This window comes from Aulonocara stuartgranti (assembly GCF_965226115.1).
Source record: "Aulonocara stuartgranti genome assembly, chromosome: 17".
Classification (NCBI taxonomy): Eukaryota; Metazoa; Chordata; class Actinopteri; order Cichliformes; family Cichlidae; genus Aulonocara; species Aulonocara stuartgranti.
In genome coordinates this window covers 36299316-36317767 of record NC_138953.1, presented here as the reverse complement: position 1 = coordinate 36317767, position 18452 = coordinate 36299316, and the positions used below count along the sequence as shown (strand labels likewise).

The 18452-nt window shown below is 39.4% G+C and overlaps 2 protein-coding genes across 4 annotated transcripts in view; both read left to right on the top strand.

Annotated features, from left to right (window-relative positions):
- gramd4a (GRAM domain containing 4a) overlaps positions 1 to 18452 on the top strand; it is a 471921-nt gene that overhangs the window by 264433 nt on the left and 189036 nt on the right. The gene's annotated exons all lie outside the window — the stretch shown is intronic.
- Positions 1 to 18452, top strand: part of tbc1d22a (TBC1 domain family, member 22a) — a 163629-nt gene that overhangs the window by 98078 nt on the left and 47099 nt on the right. For all 3 annotated transcript variants that reach the window (XR_014272295.1, XM_082510800.1, XM_082510801.1), the window contains exon 11: positions 13771 to 13846. Coding sequence is in view for 2 of the 3 variants with exons in the window: in XM_082510800.1 (XP_082366926.1) it covers positions 13771 to 13846 (76 nt within the window). In the remaining variant the exon portion in view is untranslated. The remainder of the gene's footprint in view (positions 1 to 13770; positions 13847 to 18452) is intronic.

The following is an 18452-nucleotide window of genomic DNA, read 5'->3' as shown; positions in this document are numbered from 1 at the left end:
CTATCACAAATAACAAGAAAACGCATAGATTTCTGTCAAATGAGACAACACAGACTCATTGCCTTTAGGCATGCCGATCATGCTTACTGCTCTGCTCCGTCACCCTCCAGAGGCTCATTCTGAGGCAGAAAAAGAAAAGACTGCAATATCTTAACAGATGTTTATCCATGCTGTTTAATAGATACAGCTGTGCATTGAAAATAGTGTTAATCAAATACCAAAGGTAATTCGTATTAAGGAGCATATTTAAATACAAAGTCCATAAATAACTATCAGTTGGTAGGCTATTCATTCAGGAAATTAATAGACGCTGGGCCTTGTTGCCCCTGAGAGAGAAAGACAGAGAGCTGCAGAGCAGAGGAAGTAAGAGAGAAGAATAGAGTGTGTGTCTTTGTGTATGTTTTTGTATGTGTATGGCTGTCCCCACGCTTGTGTTTGTTTGTGACCTTGGCTCCAAACTAATTATGTGCAATGCACCAGGGAAGCCCATGCTTCCCCCCTAATGCTTTCTAAACAATCTGACGGAGGCTGAGTGCCTCCGCGCCATAATTAGTTGGTGATCCTTGCTCTGACCTCGTCTTAGACCCTCTCACATCCACTATACACTATTACACTTAACTGCGGCCATGAAGGTGGGGGTCCAGGGTTGGCGGGTGGCAGAGTTTGTCTGTGCAATTACATTTGCAAGCTGCCTTCTAAGCACCTTATATTTCCAGTGTTTTGTGTGGAGCCTGTGCCACACTGGTGTCAACTTGTTTTGAACCAACTGGTGCAAAGTGTTTAAAGTTTAATTGCATAACAATGCAGAATAAACTTTTAAATGGGGATGTTTGAAAACCACTAAATGGTTGGGAAATTTCATGAAGAGAAATGTGTCTTCTTCCATCCATCCATGAACCACAGCTGGTGTGCTTTTCTTGCTATTTTATGTAATTACCTGGTGTACAGTGGAAATACTTTTTTAAAACTGTAAATTGGCCATTAGCTCTGGTTTTAGTACTTCACCACCACGCTTCTCTCTCACCTAAAAGTGAACAGAGTATTTTTGGCTGTCAATTCACTTAAGCGGCTTCTCTAATGAGCTGCAGTTTTAATTGGCAGCAGTGCAGCCCCCGCCTCTAAAGAGCATGCTGGGATGAAAGATAGGTTGGAGAGATCCAGGCTATTCTGATTTTGATGTTTTACAAAATCAGATGGACAATTTATTTTGTGAGGAAACATGACCGCTCTCGTTAGTCTTCACGGTTCTAGATCATAAAAATGTCGACAGATGCCTTCTTTAACCGCTTGGGATTTTAAAAGGAACATTGCTCATGTTAAGAGCATGTGCTCTTGATGTGTGCACTACCACACACACGCTGCTTTACTGGACAGTGAATGGCAGTTTGATGGTTAAATGATTGAGGATTGATATTTATCAGTCTTGGCGTGACCTATTAAGTGCTGTTAAGTGGATGCGCACTTGTGTACTTGTGTGCATTTACAACTGCCTCAACCATATAACGGCACACAGTTCAAAGTGCTTCTCCAGTGCCTCTTTTATTGTCTCCTACGGTTTTGATACGCTGGCCCACTCTTTAATTTAAGGAAAGGAAGTAATACCATCGCACAGATAAGAGCTGATGGTTCACAAAAGCAAACATCAATGTGACAGACATCATGTAAAAGCCTGCTATGTTTTCCAGCTTAAACTACGGGCCGACTGATATCAGATTTTTTTAGACCAATACCAATATTTGATTTAAAAATCCTGTTACTGTTACTTACTAAGATAATGCGTCAGTGCAATTAAAAATAAATAAATATTTGTTTTATGTTCACAACAAGTCCTTGTTTCCTCATTTGCTCTTTTCCTGACTCTGCTTGGATCAGCTGGTTGTATTTCTGGTCTTCTGCCAGTAGGGAAGTTGTCATCTGGTGGACAGATTATGCAACATCAACATCAATCATACCATAGTTGATAGGTGTTTCTACTTTTCATTCACCAGCTGTTATAAATACCATACCAATATGGCAAATAGCTCATAACGGCTGATATATCTGCCCCACTAATATATGAGTAAAGTTAGAACCTCCCTGTATGTTACATTTTGAGCTCTCATGTGTTAAACCTGTTATGCTACTTTACTAAAATCTGCTTCTCACAAAGTGTTTCTCAGAAGCATTTTGTAATGAACGAAACATGACACAATTAACTGAGTTACTTACCTAGAAGAAATTGTTCAAATGGGCCTAAATTTGCTACTTTTTGATTTTCTAGTCATACGAATAAAGTGTTTTTAAGCCTGCCTGGATCTCTAAGATAATACATGAACCCTCACAATACTGTAAGAATTACAATGAATTTATGTATTCCTTGAAAAGAAAATAGGTTCTACAAATGGCTACATTTCACTAGTTGACACACAACTCTGTTAGACTGCCCGCCTGTTGCCCCACTCTCTCTAGCAGCCAATTAGCCTTACACTGTTCTAAATTGGACAGCGCCTCTGGCTAACTTTACTAATTTAACTTGTTAAAATTGTTCCATATCTCCTGTTTCCATGAATCTAAATGAAACCGTCATCTCTGCTAATATTGCATTGTTGATTTAAACATGTCTTCTTAATCCTGGGCCATAATATATTATTAATGTTGCAATAAAAACAGTCAGTCAAAGCCTGAGTAATTTAATATGTGTCATTTTACAGCACAGATAGCTCCCACCTGCATCTCTTGCTGTCTAGCAGCTACAGTATGTGGCTTCCCTGCACAGCCAGGGAGCCTGTGTCTTACCTGCCATGCCCAGCGAAGGAAATGAAGTCAAAAAGTTTAAAAAGTCCATTATTCCGCCAGCACACCCCTGAGGGCTCTCAGTTTTAAAGCCAGCAGATGAAAACCTGCCTTTTATGCTAATTCTGCAGATATGCCTTTTGCAGCACAGGCTCTTAAATGTATTTTCCCAGCACAGGACCTAATTTTGAGATATTTAATTTCGCCTTGGGATGTGAACTTGTTAATACTTCAGCGGTTGTCTTGACAAATGGAGGTCCTGCATGAAAATGTCTCTGACCCCTTTTAGGTTAAAGTGCCATGCTTGGACATGCTACTTTGTGCTATGATGCAGACTTTGGAAATGTAGATTTATTGCCCCCCATCAAGCACAGCATTGGTGCTTTAAATTTAACTTCTCCTTCTTGTGGAGTCGTGAATGGATTATTAAAGTTTATTAAAGTTTTATTAAAAGTCTCAGCAGGAATAATATTGGGCAGCTTTTTCAGCACTTTCAGGATTTTATATACACACCGTGCACTGTATGCTGAAGTTGATCATTTCCAGAGGAAACTATATATTGTCAAGCCCTGGTCCCATGAATGCTTCTGCAGTTAAGTTATGACCAAATAAAGAGTAATGAAATGGTATGAAATATAAAAATATTAAACGGTCAAACGCTCCCTCTCTTACTACTGTGCATGAGCTGCCTCCAACTCATCCTTTGGTGCACGATCCAATCGTAATGTGTTCGTTCATTGTCAAGGCAACCATCTGTTTCCACGGTCGCAGTAAAGATGGGGGTCTCCCCAGAGTGAGAACAGGGGTCCGAGGAATGACGTGTAGCAGACGGTAGCCAGACCAAACCAGACGCCATGTCCTGTTCTGGTTTCCCCAAGGGTCTCCTGCCGTCAACCTGGGCTGTCACTCAGTGCAACACACACACACACACACACACACACACACACACACACACACACACACACACACACACACACAAGGAGTGATCTGCCAGCTGGTGTGTTTGTGTGTGTGTGATGCTTGACAGAATGTTTGTGTGTTGTGTGTTTCCTAAGCTTTTTTAATGAGCCTGTGTATGTAGCCACTGTTGGAGGACAACTTAAGATTGAACACATTCACCTGCTTTTATTTTTTTTAATAATTTTCAGTTATACGTTCTTGTCCTGCTTCATCTGTTATTCTTTGACAGATTAAGTAGTATCAAATTAGCTGAACTTGTTTGTGTGACGGGTCAGTGGAAAAGGAGGTGGTAACAGCTGCTGAGGAGAAGAGGTGAGGAGACAGACTGGAACTGAAAAATCAGACACAGAAAGAGTGGATGGATAAAAATTATGTAATAAGGATGGTGGATGCTGGATGAGAACCTTGTTAGCAGGGAGACGAGCAGTGTTGATCGTATTAGGGGGCATGTAAAGCCAGCTCTTACACTGAGGCAGTGTCAGAGTTCACTGATAAGCGAGAACCTTATAACCACCCCTGCCTAATATGCTGCTGGTTCTTCTTGTGCTGCCAAAACAGCTCTGACCTGCTGAACCTTGGAATCTACAAGACTTCTAAACCGCATGTCCTATGGTATCTGGAGCTAAGACATTAGCCGTGAACTCTTTAGGTCTTGTAAGTGACGAGTTCAGGCCACCACAGATCAGACCTGATCCAGCACATCCTGGTTTTTGCCCACCATTCCTGCATCCAGTGCTTTTCTACAACAATTGTTTATTTACAGCTAAATATATTTCAGCTCAGTTGTTACAAGATAGTTTTTATTCTTTGCCTCTGTGTGGTCATAATGTGGTCTGGTCATTTACTTCTATATAGAAGAGTGTTAACTTATTAAACTCTTGCAAAGTTGTTGAACAAAGGAATGAGTTTGCATTCTATTTAATGTCCTTTTTTAAAGACTCAATTGAAGTAATACAAGTGATTATATAGCAATCGTTTGCAGCAACAGTCGTATTATTTTGCACATTATATTCCAAAATAATATGACTTATGATCATATGACTTAGAACTTGTGTAGGGAAGAAGAACTTCTGTTTAACGGGAAAAGATTTCTGGCAGAACAATGAAGGGGCATTCATACGCTGCAGCCGGTTAGTGGGCAAAGAAAAATAGAGGAAAGAAAAGCTTAGAGAAATGCCAAACAAAGACAGGTGCTAAGTGACCAACAGGATGAATCCGATATGGATATTCCTTGCTGTCAGGCTATTGATGTTTGCCTACCAGCTTTATTGATAAATGCAGCTTGGTATCATCTGGATAGCAGCGGAAATGTATGCGGTGTGGTTTGTTTTTTGTTTGTTTGTTTTTTAAATAACATAAATAGAAGTGGTCCTAGCACACAGCCCTGTGGAACACCATTCGTAACTTTCTAATATAGCACACACAGCACTGTGCATATCCTTTAATCCCAGTCATGTGTTACAGCTTCTGTAATAAACCTTTGCAATCAGTAGTATCTAATGTTTCTCTGAGTTCTATCCAGACAAGCACAGGACAGATTGTTTGAAGCTATTAAAAGATCATTAGTAACCTTCAGTAGTGCTGTCTCTATGCTACAATAAACTTTTAATCCTTACTCAAACTCTCTAAATAAACCATTCATCTGTAAACGATCACATAAGTGATTTGCAACAATTTTTTTGTGGGTTTTTGTGTTAAAGGAAGGCTATGAAAGTACCACTTTAATTACAGCAATGTTGCAATAGCTGTTATTGTTTGCTTCTATGTTGAGCTGAATTGTGCAAGAGACATGGACAGACCAGGTTACGGTCTACTTTCTTCAATGACCTTATTTCTTAGAAGTTACATAAGTGAGAAATGTGGTTTCTGTTAATAGTTTTAGGTAATTAGGGAAACAGGTTCAGATGTAGATGCTGGTCATTTAAGTTCACAAGGTTTGAGAGAGGTTTGTCTCTCTCATTTCTTTGTCTGTTACCAGACACAGTTTATAAGATGTAGAAAAAGCAGATTTCTACTTCAGACTAACACAATATAAAAGAAGATTAAATGTTTTTTTTATATAACCTGTCTTGTTGGGTGGGGTGGGTGGGGGGGTTCTGTCCATATATCTCTTTATACTTTAATTTCAGAACTGTATAAATTGATATTTTCCTTTAGTCATTAGACATCCAGACTTCTCAAACTCTAAGTATTGACTAAAAAGAAGGAACTTCTACAAGAAGTTTAAAATTGGCAGCTGGCAATTATCCAAAACCTTTTGATCAAAGACTAAATTCAGACGAATAAAAAAATCAGAGAAAAAGTTCAGAGCCAGCATAAAGTATGACATTAAAGATGGATCTCAGTCCAGTCTAAAACATCTTAAACTGTTTGGTGGACTGCCATTCATTTTAGTATAAATATCCATGATGCTGGGAGGAGGAATCCCAGACTTCCTCTTTACTGTGAGCCTGGGTTCACATTTGGTTTTTACTGAAATTTTCATGACTTTTCTTGCAGCAACGCCAGCAGGTCTAAAACAAGTCCTGAATGGATTGGCACAGCAAAGCTTGGAATGAAAATCTGTGCTTCCCAGATAATAAATCCTTCTCTATAGGGATTCATAACCATCTCATTTGTGTAAAAATTGGTCATATATGACAAGTTATACATTAACATAACACTGCCGCTATTAATCACAGCTCCTTTAGTGTTAATGAGCAAATGCTAGCAAGATTTGCTAGAAGCTAGCAAATCTAAGAAGCCAGAAACGGTGAACGTTTGCAGTTTAAGGTTTAATTTAAAACACGCTGCCGCAGATAGTCTCACCAAACCTCTGCCTCAGCCATAGCTCCTTAACCTTGTTGATACTCTTTACTAATAGTCACACTTAGGCTTTTTTAGGCTTAGTATTTCTGCATCTACTTTTATAGAGAGGCTCATTACAAATGACTGTATCCTATTGTAGTGTGTGAAAGGGTGTGTCATTAATTCTGATCGCCAATGTTTATGTATATACCTTAAGGTGACAAACGTTAATATAAGTGGGCCACTGCTCTAATCCAAAAATCTTGAAGTGGATGCAATCATAGCCCTCCTTAGGAACGAGGTCCCATCTCATATCCTGCATTAAAAAGTTACTCAAAACACGTAGTCTCTTAGTTTGAGGACAATCTCACTCACACTCTGAGCCATCAAAGTAGTCACTGCTCTTTTAGCGTGGCATGTCTTTTGGGTGTTTTTTTTAGTGATGTGGAGGTGCTGCACAATGGCTCTGTGACTAGCACAGTAATATGGTTAATGAGCATCGCAGGAAATTCTCAAAATAAAAAAATAACATTAATGTCTTTATTGAACTGCACTGCTGCACCTCAGATTTTTAGATGACCTTCCTTGTTGCACTGCCAGTACACGTCTGAGCTTACTGCTCTCACAATCAAGGCCAAGATGCTGAAAGCAGCGTAAAAAATCAGCAGAATAAAATCAGCGCAGTCCTCCTGTAACTTTGAACAGCTGCGGTGTCCACCTTACTACAATCATCATTTCTCTCTCCTTTCTCGTTCTTGTACCAGAATGATGGATCATTGGCTTGTCCTTCAGTCTTCTCTGCGACATTGTGTCCATTATTTTCTACCCTTTATCTTGACCTGTCATCTCTCTCTTTTCCTCCTCCTCCTCACCCTTGCAACGTTGGTTCTGTCCAACTTGCTGATAGACATCCGGTGCCACAAAAGGAGGCAATCTTAGTCCAGCATGGAGCCATTGTTGAGTCTAATAGAATGGACTGTGAGGTGAAGGGGAGCTATTGATTCGGCTGACTGAGAGCGAGCAACACAGTGAACAAAGGAAGAGAGAACGGAAGGCTGTTGACACCCGAGAAAGAGAAAAACAAGACAGTTTATGTTTGTGTGACGCGCCTCCGTCCGTTTATGAGGGGCAGACCGGAGCAGTTCCGCTAAGTTGCTGGGTCAGATGTGGTGAATGGACAGATGGAGAGGGAGGAAGAGAATGCATGAATAATAAAAGGGTGAGAGTTGATTTCCTCGTGTTGCCTCAGCTGATCAAACATCTGACATATTGGATTTGACAAAGACAGGAAGTGAGTGGAAGAAGGATGGGAATAAAAAGAAAGAAAGTAGCAAAGGGGACAAAAATATAAAAAAAAAAAGATTTAAGTGAAGACGAGAATTGGAGAGGGATTGAAACTGGGAGGAGGTGAGGCAACAAGCTATAGGAAAAGAGGAGAAGAAGTGAAAGAGGCCAAAATGCTAAAAAGAGAAGAAAATGCGAGCATATTGTAAAAAAAGTATCTTATTCTCATCACAGATATGTTTGAGGGAAGAAAAAGATAGATCTGACTCCAGTACAATTAGTCACAAAGTAAAATGCAGAACAGCATGGAACAAAATGAAACACCAGGGAACAAGCAAAGCAGAGGAGACATAATAGGTTATTCAGAACACTTAGTCAAGTCTAGCCTCATTAACACCACCAAAGTGATGAAAATAGACGGCGAAATGGAGAACATAAGGCGGGAGAGGAAATGACTTCTAGTAGTGGTGGGCGATTAATCGAATTGTATTTTCAATTATGATTTCAGCCTCAATCGCTTATGAAAACGGGACAATCAAGATAAAACCATTATTGCGCTGCGTTTGTTTTCAAAATGACATTCAACTTTTTGCATTGTGCTATCAATCTAGTGCATCCCGGTTCTTTAAACTGGTGCGCTTTTTTTCCTCCCGTACAGCTCATATTCATTCATTGTTTATAATAATAATAATGGATTGGATTTATATAGCGCTTTTCAAGGCACCCAAAGCGCTTTACAATGCCACTATCCATATACTCTCACATTCACACACTGGTGGAGGCAGCTACAGTTGTAGCCACAGCTGCCCTGGGGCAGACTGACAGAAGCGAGGCTGCCATAACGCGCCATCGGCCCCTCTGGCCAACACCAGTAGGCGGTAGGGTAAAGTGTCTTGCCCAAGGACACAACGACCAGGACAGAAAGCCCGGGGATTGAACCAGCGACCTTCCGGTTACAGATGTGCATCCCAACCCCCTGAGCCACAGTCACCCATTTAGCGTAGATCGAACTAAGATGTAAAAAAAGGCGTCTTTTTTGTGTATCTACAGCCAAGTTTAAAGGTCAAGTGTCACATTAAGAAGCCAGTTTATGATTTACTTTTTAGTAAGTGTTACTTTCCCCCAGGCCGCACTATGAGAATCCTGGACGAGAGGAAGTAAAAACTGAAAGTGAAGGTTTTGTAAGTGAGCGTTGTTTGTGTAAGGCAAGACCTTACCCAAACAACCCCCTCAAAAAACCCAACAAACAAACCAATAAAAAGAACCCACTGCATTTTTTCCCCACTTATTTATTTGTTTTTCAGCTCATTTGGCTGAAGGTCCGACGATCTCATGCCATGCAGAGGCATCTGTCGTCTTTCCATCTGTTCACAGTTCACGTCGCTAGTCCTCATAAAATGATCACCTAATGGGTCCTCATACAAACTGTGCTCAGGTCAAGGTCGTGTGTGTGTTTGTGTTTGTTTTTTTTTGGTTGTTTTTTGCAAAACTATGAATTGTGATGGATTGCGAGCCAGATGAACTTAACTGATGTTCTGGTTAGCAGATTTCTGTTTGAAGCTCCAATTAATCCACAGTTAAATGTAATACTATAATGTAATTTAAAGTAATTGTAATTACAATTATTATTTTTGCCATATTCGAGTAGCCAAAACAAAACAAAAAGATTTGGAGGTAAAAAGAAAAAACACAGACTAACAAATGAGAACAAAGGAAACAAAGTAGAGGGAGGGATACATTAAGGAAAGGGTCTTAGGTCACTGATAAACTGACATTATTAAAAAAAAAAAACTCATTCAAAGGTCAATTTTGATAAAACTATGAAAGATTAAAAGAATGAGAATAAGAAAAACACATATCCTTTCTGCTGCCTTTTTTATGCTATTCTGTGCAGTCAGGCAGAACTGCAGCAGTGCTCCAACACCAAGAGTAAGCTACAAGAAAACTGCAAGCTAGCAAACATAGAGTATGTGATAGAAAGTGGAGGGATGAAAAATGTAGTTCGCTCGATGTTTTATGAGAAAGGAAATATATTCAAGTCATTTGCACAAGAAAAATAGAAGAAATGTAATTGAGTTAAAATTGCCTGTTGCCCCAGGTTTGTCTGTTCAGCCGGAGAGAAAAGTGCCTTATGTATGACAAATAATTTACCTCTGGAAAGATTGTTTAAAAAAAAAAAAAAGAATGAAAGAAAGGAGACGGGCATGAAAATGTAAAGGAAAACAATCAGAAATACCTGAGTGCGCCCGATGCACTTAAATGAGTCATACCTTTAACACAAGCAGATGTAGTGTTCAGCACAAGCAATCATTTTCAAAGTTGCCATTCGAAGATTGGGACCGACAAACATGGTGAAGACGGTGTGGATGAGCAAAAAAGTGAAAGCAGTCAGACACATGAAACAAGAAAAATGTGAAGCAAACATAGAAGTCTGATGAGGTTGAAACAACACTGGAAAAAAGAACTGGTGGTGTGACAATAGGACTTTAAAACAAATAAGAAGAGGGAGAAATGGAGAGCAAGAGAAGGGGACAAGGCACAGGGAGTTGATTAAAGCCAGCAGCTTCAATAATGCAAATGTAATTACTTGTACTGGCCCTCACACTTGCTTAGCACGTAACCGCATTAACACTGGGGTGGTAGAAAAAGAGAGCCGGAGAGACTGAGGACAGAAAATGGAGGCAATGAACAAATGTAAATGAGGAAAAAATAAAGCAAAGTTGAAAGGTGGTTTAGATAGTGAATAGAAAAGTAGAATAGAGGACAATGGACAACATTTTAGAGAGAGAGTGTAGAAGGAAGAGCAGGAAAGTGAGATGATACCAAGTGTTGGGATATCGTAGCTGTGAGAAATACAGTTAATTCTCAGGGATAATCAGGGACACTGCTGGCAGCTGTGCTTTAATGTAGCTGTTTCCAAAACTACTAAATGAATTTACTTTCCATCCATCCACCCATTTTCTTCCGCTTATCCAATTCAGAGTTGTGGGGGTGGATCCCTGAAGGTGAGAGTCAGCCTGGACAGGTCACCAGTCTGTCACAGGGCTAACACGTACAGACAGACAACCATTCACGCTCACTTTCACACCTGCGTGCAATTTAGAATTGCCAATTAACCTAACCCCATGTTTTTGGACTGTGGGAGGAGGAAGCTGGAGTACCCGTAGAGAACCCACGCAGACGCCAAGAGAACATGCAAACTGGATTTTCTGACCAAAAGTGCATACACCACTATGTTTCATAGTTGAGTACAAATGAACAAAAATGCATTACTATACCCATGTTCATAGGAAATAAAACACTGAACTATAGAGCTCGACTGGTTTGTCGGTGGGGCTGATAAGTCGGCCAATATTAGATATTTGTCAGTATATTCTATCACCATTCATAAGGGCGTATTAAGAAAGTTAGGTGATGATGTTACACATTTTGTCCTACAGAGGTCACTCTGCAGTTTCACTGTTGAAAACACATTTGAAATGCTGCAGACAGTAAACAAGTAATCTGCAATTTGTTGTGACAATAAAACGTGATTATTTTTTAAAAATGAAATGTCACATTGTTGCATTTGAACTCCATAAGGTTCATAAATCCCTATGCATAGCAAATGTTAGGTGAATCTGTTTATTCTTTATGCATCTGAAAGGAAAAATAGGATTTTTTTTTTATTTTTTTTTTTAAATCACTAAATATTGGTGTCAATATCAGTTGGGCTCTGGTGAACTGGGAGCTTGGGTTTCGAGAAATATGGGAGCATATATTTAATGTTTTTTACAGCTAAGGAATAAAGCACTAGACCAAAAACATTTGTGTAGAGGTATGCTAAGAATAGTAAAAGTTGCATTCGGGGACTATAAAGTGGTGAAAGGGTGGCGACTAAGGGATAACGAAAAAAAAAAACTGTAGGAGGAAGGAATGCAGTTTTTACTCTGCCAGCCACTGATGGACTCAGGAGGACACGAGTGCCTCAGTTCTGCTGTGCCTGAAGGACAACTGAAGCTGTTTATTGCTAAATGACTTCTCTTGCCCACCTTTATCCCCCTTTCTCCGTCTCATTTTCTCTCTCCCTCTCTCTTTTTCTGGGATGGTTTGCCACATCAGCTGTTCTCAGACCACACTGAAATGACCCCTCAAGGAAATGTAATCCTCGTTTTGTGTGTGTTTGGATGTACACGCAAAATGCTTATGTGCTGTTTCACACGTGGATTGTATTCTGCAAGTTCAACTTACACTGCCCTCTGTTGTCATTTTATTCATCTTTATTATAAAAGCCATAATATACACACACACACACACACACTCATTTAATCTATCAGCAACCAACTAGTGACTTGCTGCACCTTGTAAAGAGAATGTTTGACGGGCAAATATGGCTTATGTTTAAAGGCAGCGTGTATTTTTTAAACACTTGCCTACTTTATTTAACAACCCAAAAAGTTTTATTTATTTATTTTTTCCGCCTAAGTTGGCCTCTCTGCAACATTATACAGTGAGGCTACCTTTCCTAGCTAGCATGATTATGTTACATTTTTAAAACTATATAGCAATGCTACTTTTATTAACCTGCGTGGTTATGCTGCATTTCCAAAACTATATATGCAACTACTTTTTATCACTGTATCGAGCATGGTTGTGTTACACCTCCAACTGCATACTGAGGCTACTTTTTGCTAGCTAGCATGGTTAGGCTACACCTTTGAAACTATATAGCGCAGCTACCTTTTACTAGCTACCACGGTTATGCTACAACTATATGTAATATGAACTTGAACTCTCCTCAGTGCCTGTTCTTTCCTAGAGCTGATTGACTACAAAGGAACATATAATGAATAAAATTTTATACAATAACTCTGTTATTTTTGTCACATTAAGAGCTAGCTACTTAAAGAAGCATTTCCAAATTATCTTCATTTCCTTATGACACCATAGCTTTTGACCATTAGCCAAAATTAATAAAATAAGATCAATGTTATGAGTCAGAATGTCAATGGAAACAGTAAAATAATCACTTCTTATTATGTAGCCTTTTTTTGAGCACATGACAATACTTGAAAGTCCATTTAGAGCTTTGCAGGCTTATGGATCTCTTGAGTTTTGGTTTTACTTGCAGCTTTATAAAACCACCTCTTCTATCATCGAATTTTAAAACTGGATTTATTTAGCCGAGATGTGGCACAGGAAATCTTTAAAGGATATAATACATGACATGAAGACCTTGGTGATAAGTACCTGCACAACAAATTTGACCCATTCAAGCCTGATCTCCCTTTCTAAGAACCTCATTCGTAATCAGCCTTTTACTTTGCCTGCAAGGTTGGAGCTGCCAATGTTTTGTTATGGCAATATTAGTTAGGTTGCCCATTTCTTTATTTACAGTTTAAAAATGACTTAGGCTTTGTGTGAGGTGTGAAATAGGCTCTGGCAAACACTCAAAATTTCTAATAGCTGCAGCACTTTATAAAAAAATATTCTGAAAGACTAAACGGAAAATTTCAGACCCTTTCACTGTGCGCTGTGATACACAGACGCTCGGGCCAAATAGCTGCGAAACATCAATGTGAATCAAACTGCATTAGTTTTCTCAATGAGGGATCAATTTCACGGCTTGTCGAGCAAATTACAGAGAAATATGACAAATATTCCTGTAATAAAATATCTGCTTGATCTCCTTAGCTTGTGCTTTTATTCCCTTTTCCCTGTACTTTGTTGTTATCTAGTCACTTCAGGTTCACAGGACTTTTATCCACTTGCCAGTCTGACCTTCGCACTGCTTTTCCCGGTTGCTTGTGATGATTTATACATAGTGTTTGAAGGCTGTTTTGTTCTTGCATTCATTTTTCTTGGGGAGTAAGCGAAATGCATAAGTACCAACAAACGTATTAAAGACCAACTATTTAAAGGTACTTTTACTGTTGCTTTATGAGCCTTAGGCCATTTTGACTGTGTGCTTTTTCTTCTATTCCTCAGGACAACTATACATTTGCTCAGCCAGGCATCCAGAAAAAAGTCAAGGCCCTAGAGGAGCTGGTCAGCAGGATTGATGGTGAGTCATCTGCCTGGCTTCCATCCGTCCATTCATTCATTCACCCATCCATAAAGTACTTTCTGTTCACTGCTCTTCTGTTCCGATTTAATTTCTACTTACCTGTTCTTGCTTTTCTGATTGTTTAAGTTCTTTTCCTTTCCATTGCTTCCTATATTACCCACTTTTTTTTACATTTAACATTTTCATGTAAAACATGAAAAATACATAGTGTGTTCCATAATCATTCTATTTTTCTTTGTAATAGTCAGCATATAAAGGACTGATCGAGCGAGCCACAATGACATTTTTGAAGCCTTATCATTAGCATTATAGCCTGGACCTGATCATTTTTCAGAGTGAGGGTAAGATGTTATCTCAGTTAGCAAGTTACAGCCACAGACTGGACATAAACACCTGCTAATTAAAAAAAACAAAACATACATTATGATAATTTAATTCACCAACACCAAAGCACAAACTTGTGGGACCATCTGGACCTCACAGTAAGCCATCTTTATCCTGGTACCAAGCTGTAAACATCCTGTTTTCAAGCTCGAGACCAGTCTTTTAACGTTAGGAACCAGCCTCGAGGGGCCATTGGAGGAACTGCAGTTTCTTGCATTCAAGTGTTGGTTTCATTGTTCAGCTCCAGAAGTTTCTGCTTGGGGAAAATGGAGGGAGAATATGAAGGAAATGTTTATTTTGTGTTTTCATCTGTTTTTCTTGTTTGTTTGCTTTTGGAAATGTATTGTTCTTATCTAGAAGCCGTTTCTAGTCCAGCCAGGGAAATCTTAACTTTGTATATTTATGTACATTTTATATATTAAGACTATTGAGTATATTGGCTTCTGCATTCCCCCTCTAATAACATTAACCAAGTCATTAACTTCAAGTACCCTAGTAGGACTTTACTGTATGCATATAAATATCTGCTTGTTGCAGAGAGGAGGTGGAAGTGGGAGTAATTGGACTGATTTGACACTCTGCAAGGCACCGCAAATGTAAAATGAATAAAGAGAGAAAGCAAAAATAACTCAGCATGCCCTTAATGAGCCCACCCCCCAACTTTGAGTTAACACTTAAACTCTTTGTTTTTTAAAAAAAATGTATGTGTTAGAACTGTATATATTACACACCAGCCAGTTACATTTGCTTTCACACCTTAATTCTTCCAGGCTTATCGTCACTTTCTAATGACATGACATGAGAATTGTCTCTCGCTAATTTTCATTCCACTCGGCTGTCTGGCAACGCGTACGTGCTAGTGACTAATAGCACAAACCAGAGGCCTGCTGAGGCCTGGAAGTTAATGTATGCACACCGAGTGTACTCATACGCAGCTCAGTGACATTTCACACATGCTCTCAACTCGGTGTTAATTAGCAAAGCTACTTTTCCCTCTCTGGTCCCGTTGTCTTTTCCATTTTGTCCAAACAGTACACATGTCACCTGGTTTGAAATAGTTTTCCATCCAAACTTTGTCACTTAAAACTCGTGCGAGGTTTGCAGCAGCCCCACGATGCATTGTGCAAAACAAGGGCTTATCAAAGCAAGCTTTTGTACAATGGTCATGTTCCCGGCTAACCTTGGTGCCGTCCCACCACCCTGTCACCCGCTCTGTCAGCCACAGGGAGGGGAGGACTCATCCTCTGCATCCAAATGGATGGAGGGTGTGTGTTTGTGCGCGCGTGTTTGTGTGTGCGCAGGAATCTGAATGTCAGAAAAAGTTAGCGAGCAAATGCAGGCCTGTCTGTTTGCATGTGTGATTGTGACAGAAGAGGTCTGTTGAAGAGCATGCACGTACGACGGTTGGTGTGTGTTTAAAAAAAAAAATTGTGCGTACACTTGTGTTTGTGTTTGAGTGAAATACACAGACACACACACGGGAAGGGAAAAAAGAAGAAGAAAAGTCCTCCACCTCATCCGCAGTCCACTTCACCCCACCCCCACCCTACAACAGCAACGACATAAAAAAAATGACTCGACATCTTTACTGTATCTTTTTCCATAAGTGCCCTGTCATCATAGTGGGGGCAGAGAAATTTTATACCTCGCTAGGTTGACATTACCAGCTCTAATGAGATCACAGATAGCTTTTATCTTGTGTTACGGGATTGTTTTTCGCCCTGCTGTTGACATACCATCTGTTTTGAGAACAATAGCCTCTCATCGTTTCCAAAATGACCTATCAGCGCTTATCAGATGCAGGTTTATCCAGAGTGGTGTGTATTTTGATAGTGGGGTGGGGTCTTGTCTTATCCTAGTCCAGTGGTTCCCAAACTTTTTTTGCTAGGCCCCCCTTTGTTTTACAAGAAAAATGTTCCCATGTGCAAAAAGGGCTTTTTCTGTCCCTGCCTTTCAGAATAAAAGCCTCAGATTGCTACATAGTTTGTTTGCTGTCCTCCAGAAGAGGGAAAAGGAACTTAGTTAATACGCAACTGAAGAACATCTTACACAAATATGGTGAAGTAATTCATGAATAAATATTAATATAAATATTTTAGAATATTTCTGCAATTAGAAAAAAGTTAGAAACACAAAGCAGAGTTCTCTAAAACAAAAGAAACAAACCTTCATAGTTCATTAGAAGAAGACAAGCCTACATTTGTATGCAGCACTGTATCGACTTAATCAGCCAGACTTCCTTTTTTAATCTTTTGCACAAAGAGGAGCACAGCTATCCATCCATCCTTTTTCTCTCACTTATTCTTATGTTAATTAAAATGAAATATTTGTATTAATGTCAGGTAAGAATAACTTTAAAGCAACACCTCTAAGAAAAAGATTCATTTTAGTGATGGAGATGATTGAAAGTTTTAGCGGATATTGATCTTGCAACTATAATATTCACTATTAATGCTACTGTGAACTAATATCTTAGTGGGTCCAATGGAGAAAAACACTTATAAAGGGGTCGAAATTAAGCCTGGTCTAATGGAGGTTAGATATTGTTCATAACTATATTTCAGACATATTTGAAGAACAATTTCAGTTAATAATTCACATTTTTACCACTCAAAGTATTTGAAAAACCATGTACTGACATTTAGAGGAATTTGCTCTATGTGGCTAACTCTAGTAGCTGCTACCATTAGCTAGTTCCTCACCAGGAGCCTATGCTAAATGCAGCTGCACTGCTCCCTTTGCGTGGGGTTATGCCAGTTTGCTCTCACATAACTGTCTGCCATTCTTTCTTATTGTGTTTCTTGCTAATTTTAAAACTAATTGCTTTGGCTTCAGAAACATCTGAGATCAAACCGTTAACCAGTGAGGGCAAGAATAATTAGTTACAGAGTTACAGAGAGTGCAGTGTTTCATGACTTTCATAAGACAAACTGAGTAAACGGTAAGTCGTAATAAAATTACCTTCTCTTCTAAGCAGAAGAAGGAGGTGAAGTGACCAAAAAAAGTGAAATGGCAGTCGCTAAAGGAGAGGCAAGAATACTGTGATCAAACGACATGTGTGTGTGCGTTTGTGTGTGGATACTCTATTCCTGTGAGGTTTGTGTTTAATTACAGTGACACAAATTTAATCCCAGAGAGGAACAAATGGTTCTGGATTTGTGCCAGGAAGCCCCGGCCTGTCCTCAACATTTGGTCGATTTAGCGACGCTAATCTTTGGTGTTCACCCAAAGAAATCCCCAAAAATGCTATTTCAACATCGTGACTGCATTCAGTATATTACAGACCTGGACAGACATGGATATTAAAACCACTCAAATAATCTTTTTTGTTCTCCATGCACTTTATTTCTCAGTACAGTATAAGCTCATATTGAACTTGAAGTAGGGAGACCAAAAAAAAACTGCAAGCACTTGTTAAAAATGAAAGATGTTTATTACTTTGCTTCTTTACTTTGATTCGTGGAGTTGAAAGAGCTGTTGACATCGTTTCTAATCTTTTACTTCGAGACGCCTTCATTTCTGCCTCTGCCTGCCCGTCCCTCGGTCGCTCCTCCTCTGTAATTATCCTACTTTTAATAAGTGACGCTAACTCCCATTAGCCTTGCTTAACGCTAGCACATGTTCCTCCTCAAAAGAACAGCCAGTCTGTCAGCATGTAATGTTTTTCTGATCTCTTTATCGCTCCCTTATCTCTGTCTGTGTATTTGTTACATGCAAGTGCATTAGCGCGAGTTCATCAACATGCAAATTGCTAAAAGGTGAATTTATTTATGCAAATGAGGGGATGTACTTGCAGCATGCGTGCCTGACTTTAGTAGAAAGGCTGGTAGCTGCACTGTGAGACTGTATTGCATAATGAGAAGCGAGGAAAGCTGTTCTCATATGTTTGGGGGAAAAAAATCTTTAGCTAATTTGGCTTTCTTGTGCGGTAGTTTTGTTTTAGTATTTTATGTTCCCAAGATTTAAGTGTTTTTTTTTTTTAAACTGCAGCAGTATGTTTGGCTTCCTTTTGTTTTCCCTCGTCAACCAAAGGCCCCCACCTCCCGTTTATTTTTTTTACGCCTTATGTTCAGGCCAACTGTGATGCCATTTAACCTGATTTTTTTCTTTTTGTTTGCTTGTTTGTTTCATATCTTCCCACACAGTCCTCCACAACCCCCAGATACTATCATTTGCAAGTTTTCTAACATTTTCTTTTTCAAGCGATTCACAGATTTCT